The 17,620-nt window shown below is 34.3% G+C and overlaps 7 protein-coding genes and 3 pseudogenes across 10 annotated transcripts, besides 1 other annotated feature; 4 read left to right on the top strand and 6 right to left on the bottom strand.

Moving 5' to 3' along the window:
- Positions 1 to 86: 86 nt before the first annotated feature.
- Positions 87 to 419, bottom strand: TVAGG3_1022270 (DNA-directed 5'-3' RNA polymerase protein; the record flags this gene model as incomplete). The annotated part of the gene is made up of 1 exon (XM_001302692.2): positions 149 to 406. The coding sequence occupies one exon, from the start codon at positions 404 to 406 to the stop codon at positions 149 to 151; it is 258 nt and encodes an 85-aa protein (XP_001302693.1).
- A 1,625-nt stretch (positions 420 to 2,044) lies between these two features.
- On the top strand, positions 2,045 to 4,620 carry TVAGG3_1022260 (annotated as a pseudogene). Its single transcript has one exon. A coding segment is annotated over exon 1 (2,576 nt).
- Positions 4,621 to 5,334: 714 nt separating this feature from the next.
- Positions 5,335 to 17,620: part of a mobile genetic element that runs on past the window's edge.
- TVAGG3_1022250 (His-Me finger endonucleases family) lies at positions 8,660 to 9,241 on the top strand (the record flags this gene model as incomplete). The annotated part of the gene is made up of 1 exon (XM_051254864.1): positions 8,660 to 9,241. One exon carries the CDS (start codon positions 8,660 to 8,662, stop codon positions 9,239 to 9,241), a length of 582 nt encoding a protein of 193 aa, XP_051080438.1.
- On the top strand, positions 9,282 to 9,701 carry TVAGG3_1022240 (protein of unknown function, DUF4108 family; the record flags this gene model as incomplete). Its single annotated transcript, XM_001285699.1, has 1 exon — positions 9,282 to 9,701. One exon carries the CDS (start codon positions 9,282 to 9,284, stop codon positions 9,699 to 9,701), a length of 420 nt encoding a protein of 139 aa, XP_001285700.1.
- On the top strand, positions 10,635 to 11,084 carry TVAGG3_1022230 (protein of unknown function, DUF4106 family; the record flags this gene model as incomplete). Its single annotated transcript, XM_051254863.1, has 1 exon — positions 10,635 to 11,084. The coding sequence occupies one exon, from the start codon at positions 10,635 to 10,637 to the stop codon at positions 11,082 to 11,084; it is 450 nt and encodes a 149-aa protein (XP_051080437.1).
- TVAGG3_1022220 (uncharacterized protein) lies at positions 12,189 to 12,608 on the bottom strand (the record flags this gene model as incomplete). Its single annotated transcript, XM_051254862.1, has 1 exon — positions 12,189 to 12,608. One exon carries the CDS (start codon positions 12,606 to 12,608, stop codon positions 12,189 to 12,191), a length of 420 nt encoding a protein of 139 aa, XP_051080436.1.
- On the bottom strand, positions 13,104 to 13,492 carry TVAGG3_1022210 (annotated as a pseudogene). The gene has a single exon. A coding segment is annotated over exon 1 (389 nt).
- TVAGG3_1022200 lies at positions 13,867 to 14,779 on the bottom strand (annotated as a pseudogene). The gene has a single exon. A coding segment is annotated over exon 1 (913 nt).
- Positions 15,062 to 15,439, bottom strand: TVAGG3_1022190 (uncharacterized protein; the record flags this gene model as incomplete). Its single annotated transcript, XM_051254861.1, has 1 exon — positions 15,062 to 15,439. A coding segment is annotated over one exon (378 nt), but the record flags the coding sequence as incomplete, so codon positions are not given.
- On the bottom strand, positions 16,933 to 17,499 carry TVAGG3_1022180 (uncharacterized protein; the record flags this gene model as incomplete). The annotated part of the gene is made up of 1 exon (XM_051254860.1): positions 16,933 to 17,499. The coding sequence occupies one exon, from the start codon at positions 17,497 to 17,499 to the stop codon at positions 16,933 to 16,935; it is 567 nt and encodes a 188-aa protein (XP_051080434.1).

The raw sequence follows: 17,620 nt of genomic DNA, 5'->3' as shown, positions 1-17,620 counted from the left end.
TTATTTATATTCCATTTCTTTTCTTATTCTCAGTAAAAATTTATGATAATTTTTTAATTTATAGTCTATTTAATGCAAAATAATGCACAAGATTGAGCATCATAAGTAGTAATTATAGCAAGCTCTAGATTTTATTCATATTTTATTTTTAAATGATCAAATATTTAACAGCAACATCTTCGTATTCGTGATTAGGGAGATATCTGCGAATGATAAGTGGAAGTTGTCCAGCTTCGAGTTCTTTCTCTGCAATTGCTATTGGGTCTGTTAAATCTCCAGCATCAATTGTAACTGGAGCGCCTAAGGAGATTTGCATACCGCGTGTACCAAGGACACGAGCACGCTCGTACTTGGTAAGATATGGTGTTGTAATACGAGGTCGGAGTTCTGCTTCCTGCTCGCTCATTAACTAAATTTTTTTTATCGTCTTTGTCTTCCAAAAAAAAAAGATAATGATAAATATAACACATTTATGCTAGGTAGCATACCAAATCGCACAAATTAATGGTATAAGGCTATTCAATTTTTGGATTGAAGGGAAAATTCTGTCATGAAAAAAAAAAAAAAAAAAAAAAAAAAAAAAAAAAAAAAAAAAAAAGGTAGTGGGGCTCCCAGGCACTTCGTGCCTTCTAGCCCTGAGGATGATTGATATAATGAAGTTTTTTTTTTCTTGGGGTGGGCTTCCAGGGGCTGCGCCCCTTCTAGCCCACATAAATGAAGTTTTTATTCGGAGGGCTTTCAGGCGCTTTGCGCCCTCTAGCCCATAAGAAATTTTTCCCAAGACCCAAGAGGAGGACCGAACCCCAACCGACCAGCCGTTGACTTTTTTGTCATGATTTCATCGTAAATGTTTTGTCAAACTTCTTCGTTATGAGCGTAAATCAGACAAAAATATATTTTATGTTAGCATGTTAGATCTAACACGTTTTCTAACATGTTTTCTAACATCGTAGAAAACTCATGATTTCTTCGTAAATGTTTTGTCAAGACTTCTTCGTAAATGTTTTGTCAAGACTTCTTCGTAAATGTTTTGTCAAGACTTCATCGTAAATGTTTTGTCAAGACTTCTTCGTAAATGTTTTGTCAAGACTTCTTCGTTATGAGCGTAAAGGACCCAAAAATATATTTTATGTTAGCATGTTAGATCTAACATGTTTTCTAACATGTTTTCTAACATCGTAGAAAACTCATGATTTCTTCGTAAATGTTTTGTCAAGACTTCTTCGTAAATGTTTTGTCAAGACTTCTTCGTAAATGTTTTGTCATGATTTCATCGTAATGAGCGTAAAGGACCCAAAAATATATTTTAGGTGAAGAGGTGAGATTTCACCTGTTTTTTCACCTAATTTTTCACCCGTTGAATTTTCATGAAATTTACACCAAAAATATATTTTAGGTGAAGAGGTGAGATTTCACCTCTTTTCTAACATGTTTTCTAACATCGTGAATTTTCATGAAATTTACACCAAAAATAATGTTTATGTTAGAATGTTAGATCTAACACCTTTTCTAACATGTTTTCTAACATCGTGAATTTTCATGAAATTTACACCAAAAAATATACTACTAGGGTCATTTACGAAGAAATCTCAACAAAGTCTTTACGATGAAATCTTAACAAAACATAGACAAGAAAGTTCATGAGAAATTAGATGAAGAAGTCTTAACAAAGTCTTTACGAAGAAATCTCAACAAAGTCTTTACGAAGAAAGTTCATGAGAAATTAGATGAAGAAGTCTTAACAAAGTCTTTACGAAGAAATTCATGAGTTTTCTACGATGTTAGAAAACATGTTAGAAAACATGTTAGATCTAACATTCTAACATAAAATATATTTTTATTGAATTCCGTATGAAATTTCATGAGTTTTGTATGTTTTAGACCATGTTAGAAAACATGTTAGAAAACATGTTAGATCTAACATTCTAACATAAAATATATTTTTGGGTCATTTACACTCATTTATGAAGAAATCTCAACAAAGTCTTTATGAAGAAGTCACAACAAAACATCTGTCAAAAACCGCTTTTTAACTTCACTTAAAATGCCACGTAAGCTACGTAAGAATATACGTAAGAGGAAGAGAGCATTGAAACATCCAATAGTAAAACTGACACCACAACAACAGTTGCAACAACAAATGATGAATGACCCCACTATGTTGCAACAAATGTCAAGCAATCCTATGCTTTTAAACCGAGTTGTTGGTGCACAGAGTGGAGGTTTAAGAGCGGCACTTTTAGCGAAAATGGCAGGCTATGGTGGAGCTGCAGACGGAACAGCATATAACCCTCAAAGTCAAATGAATTTGAGTTCACTCAAAAATCAAATAACAGATGTCAAAAAGTCAAACATAGACATACAGAAGCAAATAAGTGAAAACGAAAAGAAACTAGAATATGACAGACACACAAAGAAACTCAATGAGTTAAACGTAGAGAAAAGAAGAAAGAAGAACAACTGAAAGAACTAAGTACAGAGGAATATGCAAAAAAAGTGTCAGAAAAAGCAGCAGAAGTAGCAAAAATGGAACAAGATGTCATAAATTTGAAAAACCATACTACTCAATATAAAATACTGAAAGATGAAGAGATAAAACAAAAAGCCCTGAAGACATATATGGATAGCGATGAGTATAAAAAAGAAGTTGAAGCAAATGTAAAGGCAGAAAAACTTTTACAGTTGCAAAACCAAACCGTACAGTATGAAAACTTAGCACAAGAAAGTAAAAATAACGACGCAGCCATGCAAAAGGCAATGAAAAGTGCAGAATATATAAAAGCTAACAATGACTGGTTAGATGCCCAAGCCAACGCTAAAGCAGCCCAGCTTATAGGGTCAATAAGGACAAAAATACAAGCGGATGAAGATAGTTCAAATGAAGCTTTAAAAATGCTGACTTTAAGAACGCTTTCGAAGCTCTTCATAGTAAGGTGAAACAAGTGAACGACTTCTCATCTGGAAAGAAACTGAAGTCTGAAGGTTTCGACAAAGAGTTAAAAGAAGTAGCACAAAATATGACGAAAATAACAGATGCAGCAACGAGACAGGCAGTTCAAAGTGCCTATGACGCCGTTAGAGCAACTGTTGTGAAAAGTCAAGAAAAAGAGTTACAACAGACCAAAACAGACCTAGTAAATGCTTTCTTAAAAACGAAAAGTCAGGTAGGACATTACGCTGCAGATGGAACATATGTGCCAGCTGGTGGAACTTATATACCACCAAACCTCCAAGAGAAGCACCTGCACCAGGACTACCTAGAACATTTACATCGTCACATGGACACAGACACAGGCATGCACAACAACCAGCACAACAACCACCTCCACAACCAGCACAACAACCAACACAACAACCAACAGTTCAAAACACTGCACCACAACCAGCACAACAACAACCACAAACAGAGCAAGGACATAAAAGAAGTAGAAACAAGGAAACCAAGAATTCTTAAAAATGCTTAAAGAAGACTATGGTTACCCAGATAGTATTGACTTTAGTGACAGATATAAAGAAGCTATTAGAAAAGTTCAAGGATGGAAATACTGACCCGAACCTATTTAGCTTTATGGCTCTGCACCAAAGGGGATATAATTTCAAACCTGGAAAATACAAGCTCGCTAAGGATATGATTTAATAGCATATCATCCAAATGACATGAAACGAATTTACTCCGAGATATTTGATGTCAGAGCTAAATGACAATTTAACTCTCTTCATGAAACGCGTAAAAAATAGAGACGGAACGAAAGAAGAAAGGTTTATGAGTCCGGATGACTTAGAAAGGGAACTTTTTGAAAACGGTCTCGGAATATATGAAATCCAGCAGATGAGGTACAAGAAACTCCACAGGAAGAACTAGTTCAGATACAACCAGACATGGAAGAAATAGTTCAGCAACAAAAGCTAGAAGAGCCTGAAGGAAACGAACAAGTCCCTTCCTTTGGAAACTAACTTCACAGAACTAGATGAAGATTTTGGAACAGCCGGAAAAATCTTGACCCTCAACAAGAGTATGCGGAGAATATGGAATATTTCCAAGAGTCTAAAAAAAATTCGGCTGACATAGTAGAAGAATATCGAAAAATGTTTGCCGACATACAAAAAGACTCCAACATCAGATGAAAATATCCAGCATAGAATGGAAGAACTGAAAAAAAATGTACACAAATACAACAACCCTTTTTACTTACGAGCATTTAACGTTCAATCTTCGGATGAACTCGGTGAAGATAAAAGGTTTAAATTTCAAGAAAACATATAGAAATGAAACATTGTTTAAAGTTCATTCAGAACCTAACCAAGATGGAAAAAACCTACTTTGTTTCTGCAGACGATGGAACTACAATGAGATGGGGTCATAAAGCTAACCCGGATAGGTGGTTTCATAAACTTACAACCTCAATTCCAAGAGTTGTAGACGCAATGGAAGTCAATGGTGAACCAGATATAGCTGGTATTTTCAGCGCGGCTTTAATGCCATTGAAAGATATGAAAGATGCAGATATTTTGGACCAGTATGAAATGAACATGGCTGATGGAAATATAACACCTGACGTTCCTAGAACATTTATCTCAAAGAACTACACAGAACCATAGAGATGGTATATTTGGTGAAGAGTTTAGAAAGAAAGTTAGGAGAAGAAGGAAGAGAACCTATTGTACATGACCTTGCAAACGAAAGTTTACAAAATGTCATAAAAACTTACTTTGCAGACAATGAACCGAGAAGGGATGAATATTTAAGAAAACTCACAATGGACAGTACCAAATGAAATGTTAGTATTGAAAAAACATGTTCCTTGACAAAATAAAACCAACTACAGAAATAAACGACGCAAGACTGAAAGATTGGGTAAAAGCTTTCCCATTCACAAAAGATATAGTTGGTAACATGGAAAGAAAACCAGAATGGCTCACAAAACATATATTTGGAAACGAGCATATTCCATATGGACAGGCACTGTTTGAAGAGCTTGAACCGGAAACTCAGGAAAGAGTCATGCAAAACAATACGCGAAGACTCAAATACAGACTATGACAAACTCTTTCTAGGATATAGGTTACCTGAGATGGCGACCAGAGCCAAAAGGCAAAAAGGACATGGGAAATTTGCAACATACTAGATGAACATAATGCAAAGATGCAACAACTTCAAGCAGAGGGCAATGAAGGAAAAAGAAGAGTTTAAAAACTCAGTCAGGAAGAAAGTAAAGCTTGGTCACGTGGGTTCTATATGACATATAAATCCAACTATTCTATATTTTTACTCATATGAAATGTACGCCGCTCAGAATATAAACGCCAACAGTTTTGGATGCTATGAATGGAAATGTTTCCGAATGGTATAACGAATGCGACAATGCCATTAGAAGGTCAGAAATAGTTCCTGGAACTTACGAATATACAACTGCTGTTTCTTATGGAAACGTAGGTGAGTTTGGAGAAGGTTCTTCAACAACAGTAGATATTGCTTGCGACAGGTTTCATATTATTTCTATTGACAACTCATTCTTATACGTGGAACAAGACATTGAAATAAAACCTTCTGCCAAGTTGTCTGACAAGAAAGGTTGCAATGGAATTTTCTATGTCGGATACCAATATGCTCCAGAAGTTTTCATGGGATATAAGATATATTCTAACTCTGACTTAGTTCAAACAGTAACATGGGCAAACTATGAATGGTTCGCTTTGAGAAACTCAGTACAACCACAAGCTAGAGAACAAACAGACCAGTATGCAACCATTGAGAAAATAAGAAGACTTGACCCTAACGTTCCAGGAGTTTATGTTAACCTTTCTGGACAAACTGCAGCAGCAGTAACCAAAGTAAAACTGAAACTTAGAGTTCCTTTGTCATCTTTCCTCATCTTCAGGTTTTTAAGATACTTGCCAAACTGGGCAGGAAAAATTTCTATCGAACTTACTCCAAGCAAAAAACTTAGTCATTGCACCAACACAAGACCCATTCACTCTTACAGAAGTAGTGGGAACAAATAAAATGTCATTCGCCGACTTTTGCAAAAAACAAAGTTGACTTAGACTTTGGTTTCTCAAACCTCAACACTGAAGTAAACTATTATTTCAATGCTGCTGGAGATGCTTGGACCCAGTTAAGTTCACATGCGAAAGTTTGAATGCAAGAGAATAGAAAGCAGACTTGCAGTCTATATGTTGGACCCAGATATTTCAAATGCTTTAGCTGCCAAATATATTGCAGTTCCACTTATGTTCCCATACACCAAATATCTGTCAAAGACTTTGCAGGTGAAGTTGGAAACCAAAATCCAGGAACCGCAGGTGCAAGAACAGATATTGCCTTAACAACTGCAATGAAACATGCAGATACTATGTTTGTACTGTTCAGACGAACTATAAATGACTATTCTTGCTTCTACAACCCTGGTATTAAATACCATATAAACATAGATGGCAAATATTATCCAAGAGAAGAATATTCTACAGTTGAGGATATGAGGTCATACAACTTGACATTAGATGCTATGAACTTTAACAACAACTTCACAACAACCATTAACCCTGAAATGCAAAGTTCTATTATGCCATATGTGAAAGTATGGACTCATACAGGAGGTCAAAAAACTCAATATACAAATGGAGAACCGTTCAAACTTTTGGCTTGGCATTCCATTTGCTGACTCAGAAGACTTTATGGGTGGTATTTCAACTGTTGGTACAGTTCAAATACAATATACTGGTGACAGAGACGGTCCAGATGAATTGAAAGCAAAGAAGTTTACAAAACCAATAGCACTTTTCACGGAAGATGCTCTTTTGAAGATTCGTTCGATGAAACCTGCTGGGGCTCCTCAGATTGGCATAACGACAGCTTCCATCGAGCAGATTTTGGCAGCAGGTCAGTAAGTTGTTCTTGAACTGACTTCTCTCCGTCAAATATTGACAGTACGCCAGTTTTGACATAAAATTGTATTATAAACTTTCCTTTAGAAATATCGGTCAGTTTTGTTGTTATATTTTTGTCTGCTTCAAGAACTTTCACCATCTCGGTTATACCAACTTTCTTTGCTTTATGAAAATATTTTGGTTCAGCAAAGACTGCTATTCTATAACATTTTCCATTGTTTGTATAAAGAACTATTCTGTCAATGAACTTGTATTGTTTGTGTGTGTAAACTTTGTTTTGCTTCAATTCGAAGAGATACTCAAATACGTCCATCTTTTTATTCTAAGTAAAATGTCATTTCCGAAAAATAGAAGCGTAAGTGTTTCAAAAGGTTTAATGGCGGTGGCAGATGTGAAGTTAAATTCACCAACTCAAACAAACAGTCAAAGTGTTGTTGTCAATGTCAAAGAAAGAAGATGTTGAAGTGGGGAAACCATACGAAGACGAAGATGGTATAACAATAGTTCCTGTAAAAGAACAACCAACATATCCTGAAGTTAGCAGAGACTTAAGTTCTGTTGCAGATATTCGAAACGACTACCAACAACTTAAAGACAAACTTAAAACTCAGGAGAAGATTTGTCAAGCTTTGGGTATAATGTTAAACTGGTTGAGCACAACCCTGTAAAAGTGAACTCATATGTCATCGCACCTCATGAAGTTTTGAAAGAACTATTGAAACTTTTGACAGAGGCAGACGATATAAACATCAAAGAAATAGAACCTGACATTGCTGCTGTGGTGTTTCATATAATGTCATTGACAAGATATACGTTATGAAAGGAGGTGAAACGTTGAACTTAAAATATAGTTTCCCAGACGTCATAAAAAATATTTGACGACCACAACATTTCATTAAAATTTACTTGCTAAGTAAATGGCAGAAGACATAGTGGTTTATACTATTACGACTAAAAACCCTGAGTCATATAATTCTATAACAACAAACTTACAAAGTCCTCAAGGACGATATTGTAAACTGACCTTAAACACGATGACGACTAAAGCCTGTTTTGCTCTTTTGACACCAGAAGACTTTGTTGTTGTGAATGGTAAAAAAATACTTCTTTGAAGATACTTACTCAGATATACCACCAACAGGTTTTGTTGACTTATTTAATACTTTAAGGACGGATGTAACATGTGCTGCAACTAGAGCAGGTTTCATTATGTTTGGATGTCCGACTGAGTTTAGTATAAACGATATGAGCTATAATACAAAACTTATATCTGGTTTTTACTACCAACAATTTCTATAACAGGAAAAGGTGTCATACAAGGAATGTCTGTTCCATTGACTTTAAGTACACCTATTTTATATATTGTTTCAAACTTAGGTTCAAAGTGCTATTCGAATATCGACAGAAACTACTATGACCAAAAGATACTCATGCGTATAAACAACACTTTCTCTGCTGGTTTGCCTATTGTTCATTCGAATGCAGAGTTTTCAGCTTTAGTAAACTCAAACACTTTAGCAAACATAAACTTAACCTTAGTCGACGCAAACTTTGTTCCTGTAAAACTTTTATGTCCTATGTATTTGTCAATGACGGCAGAAAGTTTCGAATTGGAAGATGCAACTGGTGAAAGTATTGTACTACAAGAACAACTTCAACAACAAATAGCTCAAGAACAACAAATGCAACAAATGGAACAAATGCAACAACAAAGTCAAGAATAAAAAATAGCTCAAGAATAAAAAAAATATTTTTTTTTATTTTATTTGAAATGTACGCCGAGTTTGTTGGAAAAGACTGTTGGAAAACTTGTTTGTTAGATGAGAAATATGAAATTCACTGTTGTGAGTCATTTGAAGTCAGAAACAAAAAGACAAAAAGAGTTTTAAGCGAATGGGAGCAAAATAAAGGATATGCTAGGATGAAGATGAGTGGGAAACACTATCTTAAACATGTTGTCATTGCAACTCATTTTATACCGAACCCTAACAATTTACCTTTTGTAGACCATATAAACCATATAAGAAATGACAATAGACTTGAAAATTTACGCTGGGTCACATGTTCTGAAAACAGTAAGAACAGAGGCAAAATTAGAGATATTGTATTCGAATTTGTCGACGAACTAGAAGATGAAACAATTGAAATTACAGACTATGGCAAGCATGCGTTTGAGTTTTACTACTATAGCGAAGAACAGGACTCTTTCTACTTTTATACCGGCGTAAACTATAGAAAATTACAAGTATGTTTTACTAATGGCTATGCTTATGTAAACGCTAGAGATACAGATGGAAAAAACGTTAAAATACTTCTTAACAAATTCAAGAAGCTATATGGCATACCATTTTAAAACGTTTTTAAAAAAAATATTTTTTTATCCGATAGAAAAGATGACGAAATATATTTCAGTCAACAAGTACATGACAGAAGTCAAAGAAGAACTAGACCCATTCATATATTTGAATGTTTACTTCTACCATTTTGAAAAGTCTACATTTGACAAAGTTTGGAACATCGAACCTGTTAAGTTTGCTATTGTGACTAAAAATGGTGCGAAATTTGAAGACTTAGACATAGAAGGTTTGTTAGCAGTCAAAGAAAATTTTGACAGAAGGTTCTCAAACCTTAAAGAAGGCAAAGCATACAAACTTGTTATACCTTATGAACCAAAGAAGACAGACGACTATGAATATTATGAGTCTAAGATAGTTGAAGTTCAGGGTAGATTAGGTAAAAAGATTTTAGAGTCTAAGCCAGTGTTTGCCCCTAAAGAGGAAGAGAACATTGACATTGACCCAGAAATGTTCTAAAAATAAAATTTTATTTTTACATGTCAAATTTCTTTTTCTCTGGAACTGGTTCAGGTTTCTTTCTTCTCTTCTTCTACTTTCTTTTCTTTCTTCTCTCTCTTCTTCTTCTTTCTGGTGGAGTTATGTCAAATTTCTCAGAACCATATTTATGTAAAAGTTCTTTGTCCTTTAATAGCTCTTCTATTCTGTTTCCTATTTCATCTTCAAGAACAGCGCATGTGTCTTCTTTGCATTCTAAGAACTTTTGTTGGACTTCATCTTTCCAATCGGTGTCATCTCTGTCAACAAGTCTGTCATTGACAAATTTTAAGACTGCTCTTTGTAATGTTTTATGGTTCTTGTCATATTCCCAGAAACAGAACTTTAGAACAAATTCACCTTTCTTGTTTACACTATGTAAGATTTTATGGTCGACAGATGTTTTAGAGTCGAAAAGTTTGTCTCGAATATAGATAGCGAAATCGCTAGACATTTTCTAAAAGATAAAAATTTTAATTTTTCTAAAAATATGTTAGAAAAAAAGTTTGCTGACATTGACAAGAAATTTGAGAATGTTTTAAATAAGAACAAGAGGAAGTTGAAAATGCTCAGATAAAACCCATACATGACAAGTTCTTATTTGCTCAGAATGGTATAACAGGTCTAATTGCACCACCTGGGTCGGGTAAGACTTTCACTTATCTTAAAATGGCTGCACAACAACAAGAACTAGATGAGAAGAACCCATTCTATGAGTTAGTAGTCATTTGTAGTACTTCTGGTCAATTCGATCAAACCGTCAATTCGTTCAAAGATATTATAAAGAAGTCTAAGTTAGTATGTATAAAGGATACTGAGTTGTTAGATTGGATAAAGAAGTACCAAAGAAGAGTTTTGAAGTATAATGCTATAAATGAGTATATAAATTCTAAGTTTAAAGACCCAAATGAGGAAATGCAGAGAATATTAGAGAAGAAACACTTCAGAAACAAACAGAAAGAGATAGAATACATTTCGAAGAAATTGCAATCTTACGATTGGAAGACTTACCCTCATAGATGTCTTCTTATCTTAGATGATTTCGCCTCTCATCCTTTGTTAAAGAACAGAGAACAAGATATGTGTCGAATTCTTAAGAAGCTCAGACACTTTAACATCTCAGTTGTCATTTGTGTACAGACAGCAAAGAGTTTAAGTAAGGATGTTAAAAGAATACTTACTGATATCATACTTTTCCCTGGATTGTCCGAAGACGATTTCATGGAACTTATGAAAGAGTCCATGGCAGGTAAGTTTGACAGACATGAACTATGGGAGAAGTACAAAGTCATACAAGACCCTCATACTTCTTTCAGAATTCATATCTACGCAAACAAAGTTCAAATTGTAAAAAGTCAAGCTTGAAAATTAAATGTTTTAGTCTTAGTCTGTTGTGGTGCTGGGGCTGTCGGTTCTTCTGGTTGGGATATGGACTCGGTTGGTGGTACGTCGGACATTCGTTTGTGTCTTAACCGTCTTTGTTCTGAAACAATATAATATTGTCTTGAAAAAGTACAACATTGTCTTGAAAAAGTACAACATTGTCTTGAAAAAGTACAACATTGTCTTGAAAAAGTACAACATTGTCTTGAAAAAGTACAACATTGTCTTGAAAAAGTTCAAGACTTGTTCTGAAAAAGTACAGCTGTACTCAAATTTGAGAGACATTGTACTGAATTTATACAACATTGTTCTGAAAAAGTACAATATTGTACTGAATTTATACAACATTGTTCTGAAAAAGTACAATATTGTACTGAATTTATACAACATTGTCTTGAAAAAGTACAACATTGTCTTGAAAAAGTACAACATTGTCTTGAAAAAGTACAATATTGTCTTGAAAAAGTACAATATTGTACTGACTCAGTATGGAGCTTGACCCCTTAGACGAAGCAATTTATCTAATTGAGGTAAATGAAACCGTGAAGGAATATCTCAGCAAGTGCAAACCAAGCAAGCTTGAAAATTAAATGTTTAGTCTTAGTAAGTCTGTTGTGGTGCTGGGGCTGTCGGTTCTTCTGGCTTTGGAAGACATTCAGGAAGAGGAACGTCGGACATTCGTTTGTGTCCTGTCGGAAGGAAGAACTTTTCCAGTTGTCGGGAAAAATTTTTCCAGTTGTCGGGAAATTTTTTTCCAGTTGTCGGGAAAAATTTTTCCAGTTGTCGGGAAAAAAGTTCTCAATTTTCGAAAATTTGAATGGTTTACGGACGAACAACAGGAAAATTTTTTCCAGTTGTCGGGAAAATTTTTTCCAGTTGTCGGGAAAATTTTTTCCAGTTGTCGGGAAAATTTTTTCCAGTTGTCGGGAAAATTTTTTCCAGTTGTCGGGAAAATTTTTCCAGTTGTCGGGAAATTTTTCCTGTCGGAAGGAAGGACTCGGAATGCCAGAAGGATTTGACAAGGCAATTTACCTTATAGAGCTACCTGAGCCATCTGAAGTCAAGCTTGAAAAATAAAGAGTTCATCTACTCTACTTGTTTGAAGTTGTCAAAATACTCTGTTATTTTTTCCTTTAACAATGGCAAATCTTCTTTGAAGGTAAGTATTGTACAACCTTTAATATCATAGTGTGTTTGAGGTAACGTATCTTGAACTATTTGTTTCACATCTTCATTCGGTGTCATTGAAATCGGTAAGTTTTCGCGATAGAACCAATTTCTGTCAGATTTGTAAATCTTAGCAAGGTCGTAAAAGCTTTTGTTGTTTCTTCTGACTAAATGCAACATAACCATATCTCTGTCTTCTTCATTTTCCATCTCTTCAGTATAAATCATATACTTATAGTTCTTTTCCTTTCCTTTTGGTACCGAACGTGGTATTCTTTTCTGTATGCTTTTGTCTTTTGCTTCAATGACTTCATCTTTTGCTTGAAGTTTCTTTTCCATCTCTTCACGTTCTTGTCTATGAATTTCATCTAATCATGAAAATATAACAAGCGTAACGAGGCGAAGCCCACATTGCAACAGCATTTACAAGAAGTCTATGAACATACCAACCTCTCAAACCATTTGGCAAATTTTGACGATTTTCGTACGGAATCTCGTTCCGCGGTTTTCTACCACTCGCAAACATATGAGGAAATTCTTCTAAAAGTTCTTTTGTCTGTTGGTTTTCAAACCAATGACGTGCTTGCTTTGTAGAACGAAGAGTATTCAAAATACTTTGCATTTGGTACATGTCATCTTTGACTGAACGAATGAGACGTAACTGTTTGTTATACTGTATGTACTCGTATTCTTCATTTATGGCTTCATGGACTATAACTGTTGTTGTGTTCTCTGTTGTTGACATATCTGTCTTTACATACAAAATAAAAAAATAAAAAAAATAAAATTAACTTTATTTTTTCTATCTTGTATAAAAGACCAAAAATAAACGCTTTACATGTATTTTTCAGCAACTTCGTCAAGAAGTCTGTAAATATACCATGCATAGCGAGGTGAAGCCCACATTGCTATTGAACTAACTAGGAACTTATGAACATATATACCTTTTAGATACGATGGTAAGTTTTGTCTGTCTTGGTACATCTTTTTAAGTTCTACATGTTCGAACTCACTCAAAAGTTCATGAGTGCTATTTAATTCAAACCAGTCTTGTGGTTTCTTAGTATCTGGTGTAGCACATGCTGTCAAAATACTTTGCATTTGGTACATGTCATCTTTGACCGAACGAATGAGACGGATTGTTTGTTATATTGTATGTACTCGTATTCTTCATTTATGGCTTCATGAACGATAGCAGTTGTTGTGTTCTCGGTTGTTGTCATATATGTTCTTACATACAAAATAAAAAAAATATTTTATAAAAAACTAACTTTATTTTTCTGTCTTAAGGAAACTCATGAAATTTTCATACGGAATTCAGCAAAAATATATTTTTAGGTAGAATGTTAATCTAACATGTTTTCTAACATGTTTTCTAACATGGTCTAAAACATACAAAACTCATGAAATTTCATACGGAATTCAATAAAAATATATTTTATGTTAGAATGTTAGATCTAACATGTTTTCTAACATTTTCTAACATGGTCTAAAACACACAAAACTCATGAAATTTCATACGGAATTCAATAAAAATATATTTTATGTTAGCATGTTAGATCTAACACGTTTTCTAACCTCTTTCTAACATAACTATTTACAAGCGTTTTACATGGTATATGTTGCGATGGTTCATGACTTTAAACAGTTTTGTAGCTTCTATTTCTTCTGTCAGTACATCGAATGTTTTCACAATGTCGAATGTTTCTTTATATTTCTTCTTGACATCAGATAGAAGGAAATCGTCAGCTGTTGGATAGTTTTGTTTAGAAATGCTAACATGTCCATTTTATCTTCTGCTGGTTTTTCTGCTTCTTTCTTTAAGTCTGCATAGTCGTTTCTCATACGTTCTATCTCTTTGACGGAGTAGTTATATTTCCTCATTGCTGCTTTACATTTTGAACATGCGGGTTCATTTTAGCATTGTACATTGAAATAAAACCAGCTAGAACAACCAAGGCGTCAATGGTTTTCTTTAACTCAAAAGTTGCTGGTTTTATCTGTTCGTTCCATACTTTACCTCTTCTATCTTTATCTCTTATCTGCCATACACATTTTGCAACTAACGAAACAAAGTTGTCGTAGGTCTTAAATTCTTCAGATTTATATATGTCAGAGATGTTCTTATATACCATGTCGCAGTCTTTGTCCATGACTTTGTGGTTGCAATGAAATCCAAGAAACTCATAGTTAACCTTTCGTATGAACTTCTTTATTTCTACTGAGTCAGTTGCTTTGACTTCTATTTCATCGAATTCAGGAATAGTAAGCTTTTGTTGTTGTATTTCAGGAAGTTTAGGTAGATGGTCAATAATATCCTGCATTTCATAAAGATATTGTTCATTTGTTTCATCTTTTGCAGTGCAATCTAAATCTCCTTGGAGAAGTTCTTGCTTTATCTTCTGGATTTTTGTTTCGAAAGTATATGAAGAAGGAATGAAGCTTTTCATCTCTACCAACATTGACGTAGGGTTCATGACTAAAGAGTTTGGTGAAGTTGTTGCTAACATGTTCTTACAATAAAAATAAAAAAATATTTTTTTAAAAAACTAACTTTATTTTTTATGTTTTTTGTGAAAAGTGTCAAAACTCATGAATTTCGAGAGTTTTCTACGATGTTAGAAAACGTGTTAGAAAACGTGTTAGATCTAACATTCTAACATAAAATATATTTTTGGTGTAAATTTCATGATTTTCAAGAGTTTTAGACCATGTTAGAAAACATGTTAGAAAACATGTTAGATCTAACATTCTAACATAAAATATATTTTTGCCAAAAAAAAATGGTTCATTTACTCACAATATTTTTGTACAAAACGACCCCAAACTTTTAACTTCTTTTCTGCAGCTTCTAATGAAATTTTAGCGAGTTCATATTCTCTAAATTCTCTCTTTAAATCTTCTTGTTCCCATTGGTCTAGTTCGTATGGCGAGTCTCTATAACCAGAACATATCTCACGTTCATGTTCTATTTGTTTTTCATGCATTTTTCTAACTTCTTCTTCGAACAAAGGTTTTGCATTCTCTACTGTATCTTCAAGTTCTTCTTCATCTAATTTCTCATGAACTTTCTTGTCTATGGAGTCCAAAATTTTTCCAACTGCTATACAATATTTTGGAGAAGCCCACATTGCTATATAGTTTACAAGTCTTGGGTCTACATACGTTCCTCTAACCTGTTTGATTTCATCAGGAATTCCTGCATGAACTGTGTATAAAAAGCAACCCGCGGAATTCCGCGGGTTGGTATATTCTTCACAAAATGCCTCAAAATACTCTTCCCAGGACTTATTTTCCAACAACCTTCTAAAGTCTTTCCTAAACTGCTGACACATCTTTGTTGCATTTATATAACCATCCATGTCTCTACGTAAGACTTCAATACCGTTGTAAGTGCCTTTTGTGAATGTTTCGCCATTAGATTTGTTCGTGAACGTTTTTGCTTCGACTGTCATACTGTTCTTACAATAAAAATAAAAAAAATATTTTTTGGTGGGACGTCGGACATTCGTTTGTGGCTTAACCGTCGGACATTCGTTTGTGGCTTAACCGTCGACCCCCTCAGTAAACATCTCATTTTAACTCACTTTTTTTCTATCTTAAGGAAATTCATGAAAATTCACCTGTTGAATTTTTGTATAAAAAGCAACCCGCTGTTTTCCGCGGGTTGGTATATTCTTCACAAAATGCTTGTTTTGAGGTCGAGCCACTTTTGGCTCCACCTCTTTTTTCAACCAAAAACTCATTTTTGTCGAATTCAGCACAAAATTCATGAAAATTCAAGAGTTTTAGACCATGTTAGAAAACGTGTTAGAAAACGTGTTAGATCTAACATGCTAACATAAACATTATTTTTCAATACTTTTTCAGCACTTCTCCGTAGTTATATATGAAAGACAATTCGAGATGAAATTTCTTCATCTGATATAGTCTACCAGCGTTTGTAAAGATATAGTCTAACGGTTTTGTATCTGCTACTTTTGTTCTTTGTTTTTCAACCTGAAGCATTTAATATATGTAAAAATATACTGTTTTAAAATGGTATGCCATATAGCTTCTTGAATTTGTTAAGAAGTATTTAACGTGTTTTCCATCTGTATCTCTAGTGTTTACATAAGCATAGCCTTCCTTAGTAAAACATACTTGTAATTTCCTATAGTTTACGCCGGTATAAAAGTAGAAAGAGTCCTGTTCTTCGCTATAGTAGTAAAACTCAAACGTATGCTTGCCATAGTCTGTAATTTCAATTGCTTCATCTTCTAGTTCGTCGACAAATTCGAATACTATATCTCCAAATTTGCCTCTGTTCTTATTGTTTTCAGAACGAGTGACCCAGCGTAAGTTTTCAAGTCTATTGTCGTTTCTTATACGGTTTATATGGTCTACAAAAGGTAGATTGTTAGGGTTCGGTATAAAATGAGTTGCAATGACAATATGTTTAAAATAGCATTTCTCACCAATCCTCATCCTAGCATATCCGTCATTTCGCTCACATTCGCTTAAAACTCTTTTTGTCTTTTTGTTTCTGACTTCAAATGACTCACAACAGTGAATTTCATATTTCTCATCTAACAAACAAGTTTCCCAACGGTCTTCTCCAACAAACTCAGCGTACATTTCAAATAAAATAAAAAAATATATTTTTTAAAAAAATGTTTTTTCTTTACTTTACATAGCCACCAGCTACCAAAAGTCTTTGACGCCAACCCATACCAGCTAATGAAGGTTGACTAAACTTTGGTTTTGGTTTATCTTCAGTTTTTGGCTTCCCTTCTTCTATCGGTTTTTCGTCACTTTTCGGTTCCTCTGACTTTACCTCACTTGCAGGTATGGTTGTGTCGTTAACATCTTCATAAATATCATATGCCATTTGTTTTTGTTTTCCTTTCAACTTTTTGTGTTTGTTGTAAAGTTTAGAATATTTCGACTCTAAGTCAATGAGATGTTCTATAATGAACTGTTGGTCCGTGAAGTATACCTTCCCATCTGTTGTCTCATAAACTCCTTCAGACTTCAATATTTTATTTGTGAGAGTCTGTTTCTTTTTTGAGATACTAGCCGTTCCATTTCTATGAAAAGTGACTTTGTAGTTAGGGTTTGTATTTCCAGACCTGGCACTTTCTATTATTGAATTTTTCTCTTCATCTGTAAGTTCTTTGACAGGTTTTGACAATGGTTCTGAACTTTTTGTTTGTGGTGTCAAATCTACCGTTTCAACTTCTTCGGTCATTTCATCTCAGTAAAAAATTTTAGTTTGTTTTGTTTTCAACTGGTTGTTTAGGTTTTTTAAGTCGGTCTAAAACTTCCTGAGGTATAGGAGGACTTGACAAACACGTGGTTGTGTAACTGCT

The sequence above is a fragment of the Trichomonas vaginalis genome, chromosome I, assembly GCF_026262505.1.
Source record: "Trichomonas vaginalis G3 chromosome I, whole genome shotgun sequence".
Classification (NCBI taxonomy): Eukaryota; Parabasalia; order Trichomonadida; family Trichomonadidae; genus Trichomonas; species Trichomonas vaginalis.
This window is presented reverse-complemented; position numbering and strand designations above follow the sequence as displayed.